Source organism: Mus musculus, chromosome 18, assembly GCF_000001635.26.
Source record: "Mus musculus strain C57BL/6J chromosome 18, GRCm38.p6 C57BL/6J".
Taxonomy (NCBI): Eukaryota; Metazoa; Chordata; class Mammalia; order Rodentia; family Muridae; genus Mus; species Mus musculus.
This window is the reverse complement of record NC_000084.6, coordinates 61,102,406-61,117,978: the sequence shown is the minus strand read 5'-3', so window position 1 is coordinate 61,117,978 and position 15,573 is coordinate 61,102,406. Positions and strand designations below refer to the sequence as shown.

The window sequence follows — 15,573 nt, the reverse complement described above, 5'->3', positions numbered from 1 at the left end:
CTCTGACTGTTGCCTCTTTGCCTCATTCTTTTTTCCCCCACTCCCTGACTTTGCCCTTTCCTCTTCAGTCCCCAACACTGGACCTCTCCATGTAGCTGTGCCTGGAGCTCTGTGGCTCAGGATTAGCCAGGGTGACCCAGAGGTGAAACTCAGCATGGCTAGGACCTTTTCCAAGTAGGAATCCCTGGGTGAGGGAGCAAGTAGTCTCTACATGCCTGATGTCCATTCTTGCTGAGGAGGAGGAACGATGGATTACCTAGGGAGACGGCCCTGAAGTACTGAGAGCTGTTACCCACACTGTTGTGGGTTTTGCAAAAATAAGTCATGTTGTGTTTTAAGGTCCCAATGGGCAGCTGGCTCTGAATGATCACTTTGTCGAAGGGCTTCTGACTCAGGACTTCAGGGTGGGTGTCATTCCAAACCTGCAAAGCCTGGGCTTCATCACACCTGGAACAACAGACTTTGATTCAGGCTTTAGGGTCTCCCGAATCAGTATGCCCTTCCAAGTCATGGGTACGCAACCCAGACTTAGACTCACCCTAAGGAGGAAAACCAAGCCCACTGACCTATCGGTGTGGCCCCTGCACTCCATCCATGTCACGCTGGGCTGAGGGTACCCAGAGACGTCACAGAACAGGACATCAGAGCCATTCACAGGCATCCATGTAACACTGACCTCTGGGGGATCTGAGGAGGAAAGCAAGGATGGAGGAGGGCAGGATCTGTCTTAGGGGTGAGGGTCTCAGTCTCTTGACCACCTGCCCTGCTACCCTCACCCCTCCCAGTACACCCAACCCTGGGCAGCCTGTCCCTATCACTCACATCGCAGGGTGAGCTCAAAGGTCAGATTATTCCAGCCTGCCTTGTTTTGTGCCATTAAGAAGTACTGGCCCGCCTCTGAGGCCTTTACACGGTTCAGAAAGAGCTTGAATGTGTACCTGCAAGACAGTCAAGAGATGCTGCTGTTATCATCAGGCATCCTGTGCAGGAAAGTGGCACACCCTTTGTTCAAGTTTCAGGGCACAGAGGCTTTGTTTGAGAACCAGGTCCTCCTCAGAAGTGTACCACGGAGACAAAAGAAACTACCTACCCCAGGCCACCTCTGTCCTCTCATCTAAGAGTATTCTTTGCCTCCTGCCCCAAGAGGTTTATTAGAGATGATGTTTGCAAGGTCTTGAGAGATACATGACAAGTCCCCCCTGTGCCCCCTTTTTATCACTGAACTAAGTGTTCACAACACCAGGACCCCTACTGAAAACCCCTAATGTGCTAGCCCTGTCCCAAGGGATGGTGACAGAGACAAGAGACAGCATTGCTTCTGACCCGTGCTATCCTTGTTGCCTGTGGGACTTTAGACTTTCAACTGCTAAGGTCTTCATTTAGCTCTGAGAGTGGTGCTGATATTTTTTTAATGTTTTGTTTTGTTTTGTTTTGTTTTGTTTTCACAGGCTTCGCCCGAGGGTTGAAGGGATGTGCATTTAGAATGCTGGACAAGAACCTGACTCATGATAGGGACTTAATAATTTAACAGTGTCCTTTATTACAGAAAAGTCTGAAAGCAAACGCTGTTTTCTGTTTCTAACTGATAATGTGCCCATTGTGCGTAGAGTTATTGTTTGAGACATGGTTGGATACAGCCCAGACTGGCCTCAAACTTGAACCTCGATCCCTTTGCTTCTGTTGCCCATGGTAACCAGGTGCCCTCATGTCCAGCTAGTGAATGCATTATTTAGGTAGTAAACACATTTTACAGGACGAGGGAGATGGCTCAGTGGTTTAGAGCACAGCCTCTTGCAGAGGATCTGGGTTTGGTTCCCAGCACTAACATGACGACCCCCCAACCTCCAGCTCCAGAGGATTTGACCTCCACTTCTGACTCTGCAGACACCAGGCACACAAGTGGCACACATGTATTCATGCAAGCAAAGTATACACATAAATTAAAATAAATATTTAAAATACACTTTCCCCACTTAAGACAGAGTTCCTCTGTGTAGCCCTGGCTGTCCTGGAACTCACTTTGTAGTCCAAGCTGGTCTCAAACTCAGAGATCCACCTGCCTCTGTCTCCTGAGTGCTAGGATTAAAGGTGTTACAATACATTTTAAGATTCTGTTTTGTTTTGTTTCTTGGTTTTTTTTTTTGAGACAAGGTCTCTCCATGTAGCCCTGGCTGTCCTGGAACTCACTCTGCAGACCAGGCTGGCCTCAAACTCACAGAGTTCTGCCTGCCTCTGCCTCCCAAGTACTGGGATTAAAGGTGTTCGCTAACACCGCCCAGCTTAGGGTTTATTTTATTTTATGCATGTAAGTGCTTTGCCTGCTTGATTGTGTGAGTACCCAGTGTGTGCCTAGTGCCCATGGAGGTTGAAAGAGGGTATAGGATCCACTGAACCTTGGACCCTGATCCTTTGCAAGGTCGGCAAGTGCTCCTTAACCATGGAACCATCTCTCCAGCCCTAATGAGAGCAAAGTACCAGGTTTTGCTTGAACAGGGCCTACAGCCACTGCTTGACTAAAATTCCCTTATTGAGAAGACATCCTCGGACTGTGGGTTTGGCTTACCTAACAACCTTCAGGTGCTGCAGTAGGAGAGTAAAACCCTCAAGGACACAGCCCATTCAGAGATAGGCAGCATAGCTCTACAGTGGTGGTCATGTGACCAACCCAAGTTCTAAGAGTAGACTGGTGCCAGCAGAGGGGGTGCGGAGGAAACATGTACCCCGAAAATATCCCAGGGCCTAAGGAGAGGACTTCTAGAAGGGTGATTGCGTTCCTCTGCCCCCTCCCCATGTGACTTTGGCAGGTGCCTCCTGTGATTGCTGTCTCAGATACATCTTGGGGCGGAAGTCACGGTCATTTCCTACATTGGCCATAACGAGGACAGATGAAGCTGAGAGGTTCCCAGGGACCCTGATAATATGCACCTCCCAGAAATGGTAGAGTAGCTGAGAAAAGCACCAGGCTCCCCAGTGACACAAGTCACACACACACACACACACACACACACACACACATTTATGTGGGGGCTGATAAGACGTACCTGTATATGGCCCTTTGGGTGATAAACTCAAGCTTGCGCTGGTCTTCAAAGAATGGACCTAGGTAGGTCCAGTTGTAATGCTGTATGCTAGGGTAGGCATCTGCATGGACCGTGAGGATGAGGCTGTCACCCACAGACACCTCCTGCAAGAGGCTCTGCTCAGAGGTCAAGTTTAAGTAGGCACTCTCTGGAAATCAACGCAGGAGATCTGGCGTCAGTGGGGAGATGCCCTCCTTCACGTGTTCACTGGACCAACCACCCCTTGACGCAGGGTCTGAGCACATCTATGCATCAGGTTTAGAGCCTCCACCCAGCCAGGACTCACCTCTACTGCCTCTTTTCCCACCACCATCCATCCATCCACTCAGCTGTGCAAATTCCTCCCACAACCTCGATGACCTCTCTAGTCTGGACTCATCCACCACCTTGGACCACTGGGAAAGTCTAATTTAATTTACTCTCTCTTTCTCTCCTGGGGCACCAGGAAGTCCTGTTGATCCAAGTCTGACCTAACCTTCCAACTGCTTCTCACCTCCTCCAGAAGTTCTGGATCCTTATATGGGATCTCAGGACCAACTACCTGCCCAGTTTACCTCTCTGATCTCATGTGGTACCTCTCATCTGTGCCAACCCAGCCCCACTGGCCATCTCCTTCCTTGAATCCAGCCTGTAGAGTTATCTTAATGGCACGACAGCTGCTCCGTGAACTGGAGCCCTCTTGCCCAAGTGTCTGAGCTTGCCCTCCATCAACTTCAAGCCTGAACACACATCTGGGCAAAAGTTGTATGAGCACACACATTTATGGAATTGACTCCTGAATGCCTGCTGTAGGAAGCAAGTTGGCTGGTGGTGTAACAGGAGGATAACCTTGCGTGAGTTCTGCCTCTCTTCCCTTTACCTGGCAGCGTTGGGAGGAGCTCCCTGTGGGTGTGCTCTGAGGCCACTGACTTGTGCTCCCCCATCTCCTCCCCTCTGACTCTCACTCAACACATGGTCCCTTAGCAGGTCACACTGCTAGAGCATACTCCGAGCCCCTTCCCACCCTGTAAAACTGCTGTGCTGTGGGCTTCTCAGCCTGTGGAATGCCACTGTTCCCAACTCAATAGCCAGGCAATGGGAGGGCACCTTAAGCCCATCATTCATCATCACCATGGTTGGCATCCTCACCACTTGGTCCAACTTGATCTACATTCACGATTGTGGCTGCTTCCAGCATCCACTCCCCCCTACATCCAGCACCAGGGTGAGTCTTCTAATGCGGTATTTTCTTGCACGCTCTAGCAGTATGGATCTCACCAGGGCTTCTTCCAGGTTTTCTAAATGTACTCATAGACTATTAATACCCTCATTCATTTTCTTTTTCAGATAAAGGAATTGCAGCACAAAGAGGTTGTTCGATATTGATGTTTGGCAGGGCCACGTTTGATGACATGCAGAAGTGTGTACTCCTGGCTGCCAGTCCCTTTTGTGCAAGCTAAGCCCTGTGAAGACCTCAGCCCTGACCTCTCTACAGGGTAGGGTGCAAATTCTCCACCCACTCCGTTAACGCTCCATCGCCAGCAGCCTCCTGCCTCAGCTTCACTTCCTCATCGCCATTGTACATACTCTGTATGTCAGATGTTCTTAGCTGCTTCAGTGTCTCAGAGATGCTTGGGTTCTCTTCCCTTGGGCCTCACACATGGTGTCCCTCTTCTAGATGTTCCGTTCCCTTCCTTTCTCACTGAGGACCAACAATTCCACTACCACCCACCTTGCCCCAGCTTAGAGACCCTGGTTAGAGGGACCACTGGTGTTTAAGAATACAATCACTGCAAAGAGGCACTGTCTGTTGGTGTGTCCACATGATACCCTAATGCTCTCAGAAGTGACCCACATGAGCTGCAGTAGGGAACTGCTGGGCTCCGATCTCAGCCCAGAACAGAATACATTTAAGTAAACCATGACCCACGCTCTACTGGAGGAAGTTGAGTGTCTAGAAAGTCTCCTAAGTTGGAGCTCCTGGATTAAGCCACCCTCTTCCCATCATCACCTTCATCTCCCAACAGCCACAGGCCTCCCCCATCGCCTGATGCTCACCCACCACCTGGAAGTTCATGGTGGCCGTGCGTGTGCCAACATCATTGCTGGCCACACAAGAATATATGCCAGCGTCTTGGAAGTCCACAGCGTTGAGACTGAGAGCCCGGACTTTTTTATAATAGTTATCTTGGAAGTCACTGTTTAGGGGGATTTCCAGCTGTAGACAGAAAGAATTGAGATGACTTAAGCAATCTAAAATTATTTAGGACCTGAATTCAAATCCTCCACCTTTAAAACGATGGTCTGCCTGTGCACGGCGAGGGACTGAACTCTGAGTCTCAATTGCTTCATCTACAAAATGGGGGAGAATTTTGGTCCCCTGCCCTCGGTTAAAGTGAGGGAGGGTAGACTCACAAAGCAAGGGCTCTGGACTGGACCTGACACACGATTAACATCGGGGTAAGGAAGCTAAGAGGTAGCCTCTCCATTCCTTCCAGGGGCCTCCTCATCTTCATTCTCACTCAAAGTCTTTCTGGACTAGCCACCATGTCTCCGTGCTTCTAAGGGAGCTTAGGAACTTCTCTTCCTGTCAGAAGGGAGTACTCTTCAAGCTGCAGCAAAGGTACAGGGTAATCCCCGAAAAGTGTTAGATTGCCACCCCTATCCAGCCCAAGTCAGCTGCTGCTGCATGGGGTCTCAGGCCCCTCTTCTCTAGGCCACAGCCATGTCCCCTGCCCAGAGAGCTAGACTGAACAGAAGATGCCTCTGTGCTGAGGGGGATGGACAGACTTCCCCTTGTCATCTCCTTCCCCCCAGGGACTGACCTTGGTGTCTCCACGTTTGAGGATAACGTTGAATCCCACTTCGGCGTTAGTGGCCGAGCACACGATCTGCGCAGCCTCCCCTCGAATCCGCACCAGCTTGCTAGGCTCCAATTTTATCTGTGGGGGCTCTGGGTGGACTGAGACCAGAAACACAACCCATGAACCTCCAGGCTCGCTGACACTGCACCCAACACCATGGGGCAGGATACTTGGTCAGGGTCCCATCATTCTCCCACCCCAAACCCTGGGAGGCAGCCCTGATCCCTCCATGTTCCCAACAAGCAAGTCACTAGGAGAGTCCGCTAGCTATATTACCCACGAGTCCTACTTCCCAGCAGTGTTTCAGCCTCCTCCTGCCTCCCATGTCACCCACCTCCTGGCAGACAAAGTCAGGTCCCTCTCTTGCCCTCCCCCCCAACCTGTGTAAACATTCACCCTCAGAATAAAGCCAGTTTCTGGCTGGTCACAGTGGCACACATCTTGACATTTAGCACGTAGTAGGCACAAGTAGGAGTTCTAGGCTAGCCAGAGCTAAAGAGTGAGACAGGGGTCTCAGAAAATAGGGGGGGTCCATGGGATGCTTGCTGTACCTGCTAGGCTTTGTATCCTGCTCTGCAGCTCTACTAACCTGGTCCATCACAGGGCTAGCATCTGCCCTCTTTCCTATAGTACTTTGCTTTCTATGCCCTTGAATGATGGCTGCTCTTGTACTGTCAATTTGCTGCTGCTGCTGCTGCTGCTGGTGGTGGTGGTGGTGGTTGTTAGTTTGCAGTGCTGTATATTAAACCCAAGGACAGAGGTACCGAGGGTAACTGCTCAACTGAGTTATATCCCCAGCCCGTGTGCTTGTGCATGTGTGTGTGTTCATGCACGTGTGAGTGCAGGTGGCCACAGTAGTGCCCATGTGAACGTCAGAGGACAACTCGCTATAGTCGATGTTCTCTCTTCTACTACAAGAGTTCCAGGGATCCAACTTGGTCACTAGCCTTGGTGGCAAGTGACTTAACATACTGAGCCAGCCCCTGGTGTTTTTGATACTGGCTATCATTACATAGCTCAGGCTGCCTAATGCTGGGATTACAGATGTCCTCCACCATGTCCAGTTCCAACTGGTGATCCTTAAGCCCCCAAGTTCTCCAAAGAGCTCATGTGTAGCAGAATTAGCCTCCCCACTACCCCTCACCCTGGCCTTTCCCATTGCTTCTCCTACACAGTCTGCATCTACCTTCTAATCTGCCTTTCTAGTATCATGTCTAGTCTAAGTAGATGACACCCTTGGCTATCAGCACCATGCCTGACACACAGAAGTTACAGGGCAAGCCTAGAAATTGAGTCTAGTATCCTGAGGGGTGGAGACAGCCTGGACCAGGACATATAGAGGTCTCCCTACCGTGAGGATTTCTATGCCAAATGCTCTTTGGTCAATTACCCTGTTTAGCTCATCACAGCTGGTGTCATGGTCAGAGTTCAACCCTGCACACCTCACCCCACTTGCCCTGGAGAGAAATGAGTAGTTGAAAGAAGAGAGAAGAATTGTTTTTTGTCTTCCCCACACTCATGCCTGGCTGGGTTTTTCCCATCCTACATACCTCGATTCACCTTAAGCCAGATGCCAGTGGAGGTGGATTCCCTACCATTCACCATGGTCTTGCACACGTAGGTATTGCTGTCAAGGACTTTAGCCTTGCGGATAATGAACCCTCGCCATGGCGAGAAGAAGTAGACCGTTTTGCGTAAGACCTGCCTGCCCCCCTCACGCATCAGTGAGACACTGTCCTTCAGTGCAGGGTCAGTGATCAGACAGGGCAGCACAGCTTCCTGGCCCTCAACCACTGTCACCTCCTGTGCCAGCAAATTCCAAGAGTGGGCCGGATCTGGGAAGAAGAGAGTTCAAGGTGACAACTGAACATTCGTGACGGGAGGATCAAAGGCCTGAGCATCTGCCCGATGCTCTGTACTGGACCATTCCAGGTTGGCTTCTAGAGCCAGGTGCTCCTAAGGCCCTTGTTGCTACATGACCTCAGGCAAAAGATTCAAGCCCATCGAGGCTCCGGAGAATGGGGGTAATCATAGCATCTGCCTCACAAACATTAACATTGCTCTAGGTGCTTGGTCACGGCCAATGCTTACCCTCCTAAACTGAGACCTGCCAAACTATGCATGTTGATGCCAGGAGCTAGCCCCTCCTGCCCAACCAATATGGGGAATTTGGAGTCCTCACCTTTGACATACAAGTGGATGGTGGTACTGCCTGCCATGGGGTCTTCAAGCTCGGTACAACGGTAGGTCCCAGTGTTTTTGAAGGTCGCGTTTCTTGTGGTCAGGGTGCTTCCGGGAGATTCAGGGTCCAAGGTCCAGTAGGGAGAGATGGGGCCATCCCATTCCACACTGCCATTGCTCACACATCGCAGGGTCACCGTTTCACCCGGCTCTACAACCAGTTCTGGGCCACTAGGCTCGATGACAGGGGCCCCCTGACCTGAAGGAGGTGGCAGACACAAGTGAGGCCTGGGGTGCACCCCAGATGTCCCCCAACACTGGACCATGCTTTGGAAGGGATAGCTCTGGCTCTGGTTCTGGAATGAGTCTGGACCCTTCAATCAGCTTCCAACTCTATTGACATCTGCCACTCTCAGGAGGCTCATCCCTGAGACCTACGTGGGCGCCTCCTTAGCCACACATGTAGGCTTCTCCACAAAGCCACGGAGGCCCAGCCTTTGGCATCGTTTCCCATCCCAGGAGAGGGCACCATCAATCTCGTGTACTAAGCAGGCCAAGCCTGTTTAAGTAAGACATGTTTCAAATAAGCCAATGGAGAAACAGATGGCCAAGTCCTGGGCCATCTTCCTTCACTTGGGAAAGAAAAAAAAAAAAAAAAAGACACATGAGTTCTTAGCCCAGTAGAAAGAGATCTTCCAAGTGTCTCCTGCTGCCCCCACTCCTACCACTGGGCATCGGGTCTGTGCGCTGTGGGGTGGCCTGAGACCATCCATCCTCCTCCTCCCTTTTGTCTTTTCACCCACAAGTGCAGACAGTGAGCACATTGCCCCGCCATGCTAAGCTGTTCAGATGCCAGGAAACCGTTGTGTCATCCCCTGCTCCAGTACAGACTCATTGGGGGCTCAGAATGCCATGCTCATGAAGGAGAGAGGTACCCAGTCTGCTGAGGTACCCAGTCTGCCCTCGCTTCTCTGAGCCTGCTGGGTTTCTTGGCAGCCAATCTCTTTTAAGGAAAATTTGCTTGAAGGCGAAAGGAGAACTCAAACCCCCTGTCAGGTCTTAGGGAAGGAGGCTCGTTGCCTGTGTGGTGTCAGCATTTTTCCCAGGCTTGAAATAGGGGGGAAGGGGGGAAGTGAGAACTGATTCACAGCCTCTGAGGGCCTGGCAGGCGCCCCCGGCCTGTGTGGGCGGAAACACATTGCTGGCACCCGGCTGGCCCTGGTTTCCGCCCAGCCTGTGGCCCTTCGACACTTGGGCTCTCACTTCTGCTTCCCTGGCCTCCTGGCCATTGTCCTTCTCACACACTGAGGGACTCTTGGCAAGGAGTGCTGGGTTTCAGAGCACACTGGGCACAGTCTGTCTGTGCTGTGCCACTGTCCTGTTTGCTGACCCCGCAAGTCAACCCTTCCTACACAGTGACAGGGCAGCCCTAAGGGCATCAAGCCCTTAGAGGACTTCAGGGTTTCCTACAACCGCTCTCAGTGGGTCACACACACACACACACACACACACACACACACACACACACACACACGAGCCCAGAAATGGAAAGTCTCATCTCACAGATGATTTCAGCCTGGTTTAATGTCTGCTCACTCTGATTCAAACTCTTTGGAAACATGTGGCCTGTCTGCCCAAGCCTCCAACCAGCCAGATGTGGAACAGAGGAGAGCAGTGTGCTGCTGCTGATGTAGGGCTCTGGCTCTCCTGGGCAGTGATCAGCAGGAAGAGGGACGAGCTATTTCACCCTGGGCTCACATTGACTATGGCTAGGGACCCTGATAGCCATTGACCCTCTGAGCATCAGATATTCTTCTGTCCTGTGAGAACAATCCCAGCGGCCACCTAGAGGGCAGTGGAGTCCTCCTGACCCACCTGCTGTTCTCAGGCCGTACTGCTAATGTCCCTCTTGGGCCTGCTATGTGGTAGCTAAGGACCTTAACCCTAAAGGTCACAGGACACATCTTTGGGTTCCAGACACTTCTCCCTTCTCCCGGGCTACTCTGCTCTGCTTATCTTTGTCTCCTGTCTTGGCCTCCAGGAAATGTGCTCCGAGAGAAGCTTCCTTCTTATTTCTGCCTAGCCTGTTGCCCTGGATATTTACACAGAACAGGGCTGACGAATTCCACGTAAGCCGCATGATGGTCTCACTTCCCGCTGGCAGGGTTGGCGGGAGGGAAGCACGCTGATCACTACCTTCCCTTGGATGAGCACTTGATGGCCACTGATGCCCTGATCCTGGCCATTCTTCATCTCGCATCTCCCTTCTGGAATTCTCCCCATGACCCAAACTTTCTCCTCTTTGTACTTGCAAAATGGACTCTTCCACCATCAGCTCCAGGAGGCTCCCCAACCTCTTGCACTCATGACTACCACTCAAAGAGAAGAGGCCAGTCTCTCTCTCTCTCTCTCTCTCTCTCTCTCTCTCTCTCTCTCTCTCTCTCTCTCTCTTTCTCTCTCTCTCTTTCTCTCTCTCTGCCACTAAATGCTTCAACACTATTCCAGCTCCTACAGAAGCCCCCATGGTCCCACCCACACACCAATAATTTTCCAGGTTAAAACCCCAGGCTTTCCACTGATATCTCCCAACTTCTCTTCCTTTTGGAGCTGGATACAGACAGACAGACACACACACACACACACACACACACGCAGGCATGCAGCCACTCACACACTCTGCCCCACAAGCAGCCCTCGAGATAAAGACTGAAAAGCAGTGAACCAAAAATCACAGGATTTTCTGGCATGAGAGGAATAATAATTGTCTCTTTCTTAGCTGAGTCAGGGCTGCATTGACACACACACATCTGTCACATGCCCTTTAACAGTATTCTTAAGAATGTGTGCTTTCTCATGCATACATACCAATCCCATTCTACTAGGAATGTGCCAGTGCACGAGCCAGTGAGATCGGCTGAGCCAGCAAAGAGCCTTCCACGGACTGTCATCTCACCAATTCCCCAGGGACCAGAATGAGCCTGTCCTTCCCCAGCATCTTCCCTCAAGGTCTTTCCAAATAAGCAGTGGTGTGGTATAGAACATGTGTGTGCTAGGCCAGCTGGAGCCTAGATGGGATCCTTGCGCTGCACTGGGCCATTTATGTTCGTTCTCACCCTCAGCCAGACCTCCTCCAAGAATGGGAGTTCCGAAGCAGCTTCTGCTGCCCGAGAAGTTGGGGGGAGAGACCTAGGAAGACAGTGTCTAGGGAGACCCTCTCTGGCCTTCCCCAGGCCCCTCTCTAGCATCCTTCCTTGCTTATTCATAGGATCTCTCACTCACGGGTGTTCTCCTCCGACCCCTGTCCAAACTTTTCACCCTTGAGTCCTGGGCCAAAAAGGCCTCTTCTTTCCTCTACCCTGACCCTTTTCACCCAAGCCTTCCAAGAATGGGCCAGGTCCTAATTAACCACAGCCTGCTGGGCTGTCCAGCTGGTGGGACCACTCAAAGAAGAACAGCAAAAGCTATTGAGCAGCCCTGACGCATAAGATTTCCTCAGAAATGCGAATCTCAGTCCTGACCAAGACCTATGGGAATCTGCCTTAAAGGAGACTCCCAGGTAACACCCCAAAGCGCTGCACTCAAGGTTAGCCCACTACCGCCCTCCCTCCCACCTGCAGACGAGTAGATGTGGATGGTGGTCCTGAAAATACCAGGGTCACACTCAGAGCACACCGTGAGTCAAAGCCTAGGCTCAGACACATCCACAGCACTGGCCCCGGGTGGTTCCACCCACTCTCACCTACTCTTCTCGACAGATAAACACAAATCTGCACTCTTATGCCAGAGAAGTGAAGCAGAGAATGAGGCATCTACTGCAGGACAGCGATGCCCTCTTTGCAACACTCCCCCAGCAGGACTCCCCTTTTCTCCCCTTACCATGCCAAACTGTGGCCAGCAGCAGGACCAGAGGAGGCCCCAACTCCATAGCCTCCAGGGGATAGCGTGAGCCGATGCAGGTTGGAGAGTCGGCTGGGCACGGGGCTCCCAGCTGCTAGTTCTGTGAGGACGGGAACAGATGAACACGTTCCTGTCTGTTGCACTGGCTCCTCTTCCCCTTTTTTTTTTTTTTTTTTTTTAGGTTGCCTGAAAGGGAACTACAGAATTTGGAAATATTGGGTCTCTAGAAGAAAACAAAGCACACACACATACACACACACACACACACACACACACACACACACACCACACACCAGAGGAAGAGGCAGAATCTGGGGCCAGGCTCAACTGATCCTGAAGGGAGATGATGGAGTTTGAGAGACTTAGGAAACCACCTCTAAGGACACTTAGGAGAGGAGTCATACCCAAGAGCAGCAGCCTCTGAGTCAGGAGCATAAATAAGAGTCTCCCAGATGAGCAGTGAGCCTGGCTGAGAGAGGTCAGGTTATCCTACATTCTTCATACCTTTCTCATCTGCCCTTAAGGCAGAAGGCCTCAAGGTAACTGGAGATTTGGACTTTGACAGTAATGAGCCTCCTATAGCAGCAACTGGAAGTCTCCACTAATTGTCCTAAACCAAACTTATTCTAGGTTCCAAAAATAACAAGTCCTGTAGACAAATCACTCCATGATGACATTATCCCCCTAGGTGAGAGCGGTCACCCCATGAGAAGAAATGAAGTTACCCCTAAATATGAGCCATGGGGACCAAACTGTTTCCTCAAGCCATGAAAGCCAGGAATAACTCCTCTGGGACCAACTGGTAAAATCCAACAGCACCCACTGTGAGCAGGACTCTTGCCCCGCTGAACCAGGTCTTCTTATAGTTAAACCTGAACTCTTCCCCAGAGACAGGGCCTTGGACGCTTCAAGTCTGTTCCTGCCTCTAGCAATCACTTTTCATAGTTGATTTCTAGGGCAAGTGGTCAGACCCTGACTTGCTGAGATTCGTCCTGGTTGTCTAGGATTCTGGTAATGATACTATGTAGCATGTGTTTGCTGAGACACAACCCCCAGAATCTTTGTACTCTTCAAAGCTGTCCCTTTTATGAACCATCGAGTTGAGTTGACTGGCAGCTGACAGCTGTTAGGAGGCTTCAGGATAGAGTGGAGTTACCTGAAAGACTAAGGAAGACTAGAAGTTTCTGGTTAAAGTAGACATTCCTAGAGGAGGGTATGTCCCCTTGTCCCCAGATCTTCATTTGGGGATCTCTAGCCCTTTGTCATGTCCTGTGTAACAAATCAGTAGGAGGCTGGAAAGATGACTCAGTGGTTAAGAGTACATATTGGTCTTGCAGAGGACCTAGGTTCGAATCCCATCACCCACATGGTGGCCATCCATAACCCTAGGGCATCCAACAGGCATGCGCGTGGTGCACATACGTGTAATGCGTTTAAAAGGTTCACACGTAAAGTGAGCTACTCTAGTGAATTAATGAGACCCATGGAGGATTCTGGTCCCCTAATCAGTAAGTGGAGTGAAATGGAGGCTGGGTTCCTAACTTAGACATGAGCTCTCTCCACGTAGATGGTGTCAGCATCAGACAGAATTAGAAGACACTCAGCCGGCGTGCACTGCAGAATGCATAGTCCGTTTGCTGTGACGCATAATCCACTCCCACCACACACATTTGGTTACAGATTCTTCTCTGTTGATGGAGGAAACCGGAGACCCCGGGGTGTGTGGATTTCTATATTCTCAGAGGTAAGCTCTGATTTCATTCCCATTTTGCATATGGAGAGCCCGAGGGAGGAGAGGTCAAATACCTGTGAGGTTGTTCATGGTCGCACGGCTACCAATGAGGTAAGGGTGTAGAACTGTCTGTGGTTATTTTTAACAAGAAATCTGTTACACTTGACTTCTATTTTTAAAAGATCATTCCCTTGCCTTCTTCTTTCTCTATGTGTGATATATGTGTGTCTGTGTTCATATATGGACACATAGGTGTGTGTATGTGTGGCAGTACGTGAGAGTGACTAGGCATGCGAGTGGACAGCAGAGATCAATTCTGGGTGTCTGCCTCAGTGCCTCTTCACATGAGTGGCTAGACTAGCTGACCAGAAAGCCCCAGAAATCCTCCTATCTTGACCTCTGCAGAGCGAAAGTTATGGGTATGTGTTACCTACCAGGCATGGCATTTACCGGGTTGCTGGGATCCGAACTCAGAACCTCATGCATGTGTTGCAAGCACTTTACTGATTAAGCCACCTCCCAGGACATCCCTCGCTTTTTAAAGACAGTTGATGGTGTGTGTTTTAGCTGGTTCTTTTACGATTTCATTCAGAAAAGCTCAGTGGAGCACACCATACCAATAGAGCAAACACACAGTCCGAGGTGAGCGTCCCCAGGGGTGTTGACAAAAATCCAACATACATTCAAAATTTTAAAAAGTTCAACCAAGATGGAGTGAAAGGGAATATACCCTCAGCATGATTCTGGGCTTTTTCATAAAGGCATAGCTCATCCTGTGGCTGGACAGAAAGCGCTTCCTCTTAGATCATGGATGCATCCTCCCCCTCCCTGTCCCCTCCCCTCTTCCTCTCCCTCCCCCCTCCCCCCTTTAACATTGTGTAGGAAATTTTAGCCAGAGTAACCAGGAAGGAAAAGAGACAGAGGAACTCTAAATGAAAAAGAATATATATATATATGCTAAATAAACTACAAAACAAACTATTAGATATAATAATTGAATTAAATAAACCCACAGAATACAAGCTCAGCACTCAAAACTAAGTTGTATGTCTGTCTACTAGCAGTGATCAAAAAAGGAAAATAAAAGTTTTCATTTTTAGTACTTATTTTTAGTTATACACGTGTGTGTAGACCTGCGTGTAAGTGAGTGCAGGTGCCCACAGAAGCCAGAGGCACTGAGTCTCCGGGAGCTGGAGTTACAGGTGACTCTGAGCCACCCAACGTGGGTGCCAGGAACTGGGTTCGGGTCTTTTGCAAAGCCAGTCTTCTCTCTTAACCAGAGCCATCTATCTCTCCAGCACACCTTATCATAGCATCAAAAATTAATTTCAAGTAAAGCTGGTAATGTGGCTCATTAGATAAATGGGGCTTGCTACCAAGCCGATGACCCGTGTTTAAATTAAGAAGTTTTCATCTTCTGGGTGACCTGAATGGAGAGAACTGACTCTTGCAAATTGTCCTTTAACTTCCACACATGCATGCACCAACACACACATAAACAAATAAACACATAAACAAACAAGTAAATAAGCGTAACTACCCAGGTGGTGGTGACACACACTCTTTAACCCCAGCACGTGGTAGGCAGAGGCCTTCACAGTGAGTTTTAGGACAGCCAAGGCTACCCGGAGAAATGAAGTCTTGAAAAATACTAACTAAATAAAACAAATCTTTTTACAGTTGGGAATAAATGTAACTGAGGAAGTGCAGGACTTACATACCGACTCATGAAACAGGCCTGAAGTTCAGAAGACCTTAATGAAAAAGATTTCATTAGAAGACAGTCATGATTTCAAGACGGCAAACTGTGTGTCAATACAATTCCAACCCAAAGACTAGT

At 50.1% G+C, this 15,573-nt stretch overlaps 1 protein-coding gene and 1 non-coding gene across 2 annotated transcripts in view, besides 17 other annotated features; both read right to left on the bottom strand.

Annotated features, from left to right (window-relative positions):
• Positions 1–12,407, bottom strand: part of Csf1r (colony stimulating factor 1 receptor) — a 25,568-nt gene extending 13,161 nt beyond the window's left edge. Inside the window, exons 1-10 of the mRNA NM_001037859.2 lie at positions 12,295–12,407; positions 11,981–12,198; positions 8,106–8,363; positions 7,474–7,758; positions 5,885–6,021; positions 5,118–5,277; positions 3,042–3,228; positions 823–938; positions 567–687; positions 257–447 (exon numbers count right to left, since the gene is read on the bottom strand). Coding sequence (NP_001032948.2) covers positions 257–447; positions 567–687; positions 823–938; positions 3,042–3,228; positions 5,118–5,277; positions 5,885–6,021; positions 7,474–7,758; positions 8,106–8,363; positions 11,981–12,029 — 1,504 coding nt within the window. The 5' untranslated portion in view covers positions 12,030–12,198; positions 12,295–12,407. The remainder of the gene's footprint in view (positions 1–256; positions 448–566; positions 688–822; positions 939–3,041; positions 3,229–5,117; positions 5,278–5,884; positions 6,022–7,473; positions 7,759–8,105; positions 8,364–11,980; positions 12,199–12,294) is intronic.
• Mir6983 (microRNA 6983) lies at positions 448–511 on the bottom strand. Its single transcript, NR_105949.1, has one exon. It is a non-coding gene; the product is annotated as a microRNA 6983 (primary transcript).
• Positions 8,352–15,573: a promoter, noted in NCBI's record as "7.2fms; corresponds to 6.7fms; SpeI/ApaI fragment". NCBI's record gives its function as "drives expression in macrophage" and the evidence as "EXISTENCE:reporter gene assay evidence [ECO:0000049][PMID:8497248, PMID:11698502]".
• Positions 8,966–9,335: a promoter, noted in NCBI's record as "FIRE (fms intronic regulatory element)". NCBI's record gives its function as "Csf1r antisense promoter in macrophage, bone marrow cells" and the evidence as "EXISTENCE:reporter gene assay evidence [ECO:0000049][PMID:11698502, PMID:21549805, PMID:23383005]".
• Positions 8,966–9,335: an enhancer, noted in NCBI's record as "FIRE (fms intronic regulatory element)". NCBI's record gives its function as "orientation-dependent enhancer (PMID:23383005)" and the evidence as "EXISTENCE:reporter gene assay evidence [ECO:0000049][PMID:11698502, PMID:23383005]".
• Positions 9,063–9,417: a DNAseI hypersensitive site, noted in NCBI's record as "DHS7; the nucleotide coordinates are approximate for this feature". NCBI's record gives the evidence for it as "EXISTENCE:in vivo cleavage assay evidence [ECO:0001075][PMID:11698502]".
• Positions 9,178–9,199: a protein binding site, noted in NCBI's record as "MRxE Runx1 site". NCBI's record gives the evidence for it as "EXISTENCE:protein binding evidence [ECO:0000024][PMID:16007221]".
• Positions 9,282–9,303: a protein binding site, noted in NCBI's record as "Egr-2 site". NCBI's record gives its function as "positive regulation of enhancer activity" and the evidence as "EXISTENCE:protein binding evidence [ECO:0000024][PMID:17116688]".
• Positions 9,286–9,300: a protein binding site, noted in NCBI's record as "Sp1 site B". NCBI's record gives the evidence for it as "EXISTENCE:protein binding evidence [ECO:0000024][PMID:12101129, PMID:21549805]".
• Positions 9,320–9,347: a protein binding site, noted in NCBI's record as "Sp1/Sp3 site Z". NCBI's record gives the evidence for it as "EXISTENCE:protein binding evidence [ECO:0000024][PMID:21549805]".
• Positions 10,049–10,330: an enhancer, noted in NCBI's record as "FIRE-1Kb element (1651 to 1932 downstream of end of exon 2)". NCBI's record gives the evidence for it as "EXISTENCE:reporter gene assay evidence [ECO:0000049][PMID:11698502]".
• Positions 10,079–10,287: a DNAseI hypersensitive site, noted in NCBI's record as "DHS4,5,6; the nucleotide coordinates are approximate for this feature". NCBI's record gives the evidence for it as "EXISTENCE:in vivo cleavage assay evidence [ECO:0001075][PMID:11698502]".
• Positions 11,779–12,379: a DNAseI hypersensitive site, noted in NCBI's record as "DHS1,2,3; the nucleotide coordinates are approximate for this feature". NCBI's record gives the evidence for it as "EXISTENCE:in vivo cleavage assay evidence [ECO:0001075][PMID:11698502]".
• Positions 12,016–12,320: a promoter, noted in NCBI's record as "0.3kb HaeIII promoter fragment". NCBI's record gives the evidence for it as "EXISTENCE:reporter gene assay evidence [ECO:0000049][PMID:8497248]".
• Positions 12,119–12,169: a protein binding site, noted in NCBI's record as "Pu.1-Pax5 site". NCBI's record gives the evidence for it as "EXISTENCE:protein binding evidence [ECO:0000024][PMID:16482219]".
• Positions 12,128–12,153: a protein binding site, noted in NCBI's record as "EWS site". NCBI's record gives the evidence for it as "EXISTENCE:protein binding evidence [ECO:0000024][PMID:18453593]".
• Positions 12,128–12,153: a protein binding site, noted in NCBI's record as "EWS site". NCBI's record gives the evidence for it as "EXISTENCE:protein binding evidence [ECO:0000024][PMID:18453593]".
• Positions 12,148–12,160: a protein binding site, noted in NCBI's record as "Pu.1 protected region". NCBI's record gives the evidence for it as "EXISTENCE:protein binding evidence [ECO:0000024][PMID:9506963]".
• Positions 12,324–12,483: a transcriptional cis regulatory region, noted in NCBI's record as "-454/-298 region". NCBI's record gives its function as "important for promoter activity in multinucleated osteoclasts" and the evidence as "EXISTENCE:deletion mutation evidence [ECO:0005510][PMID:20123678]".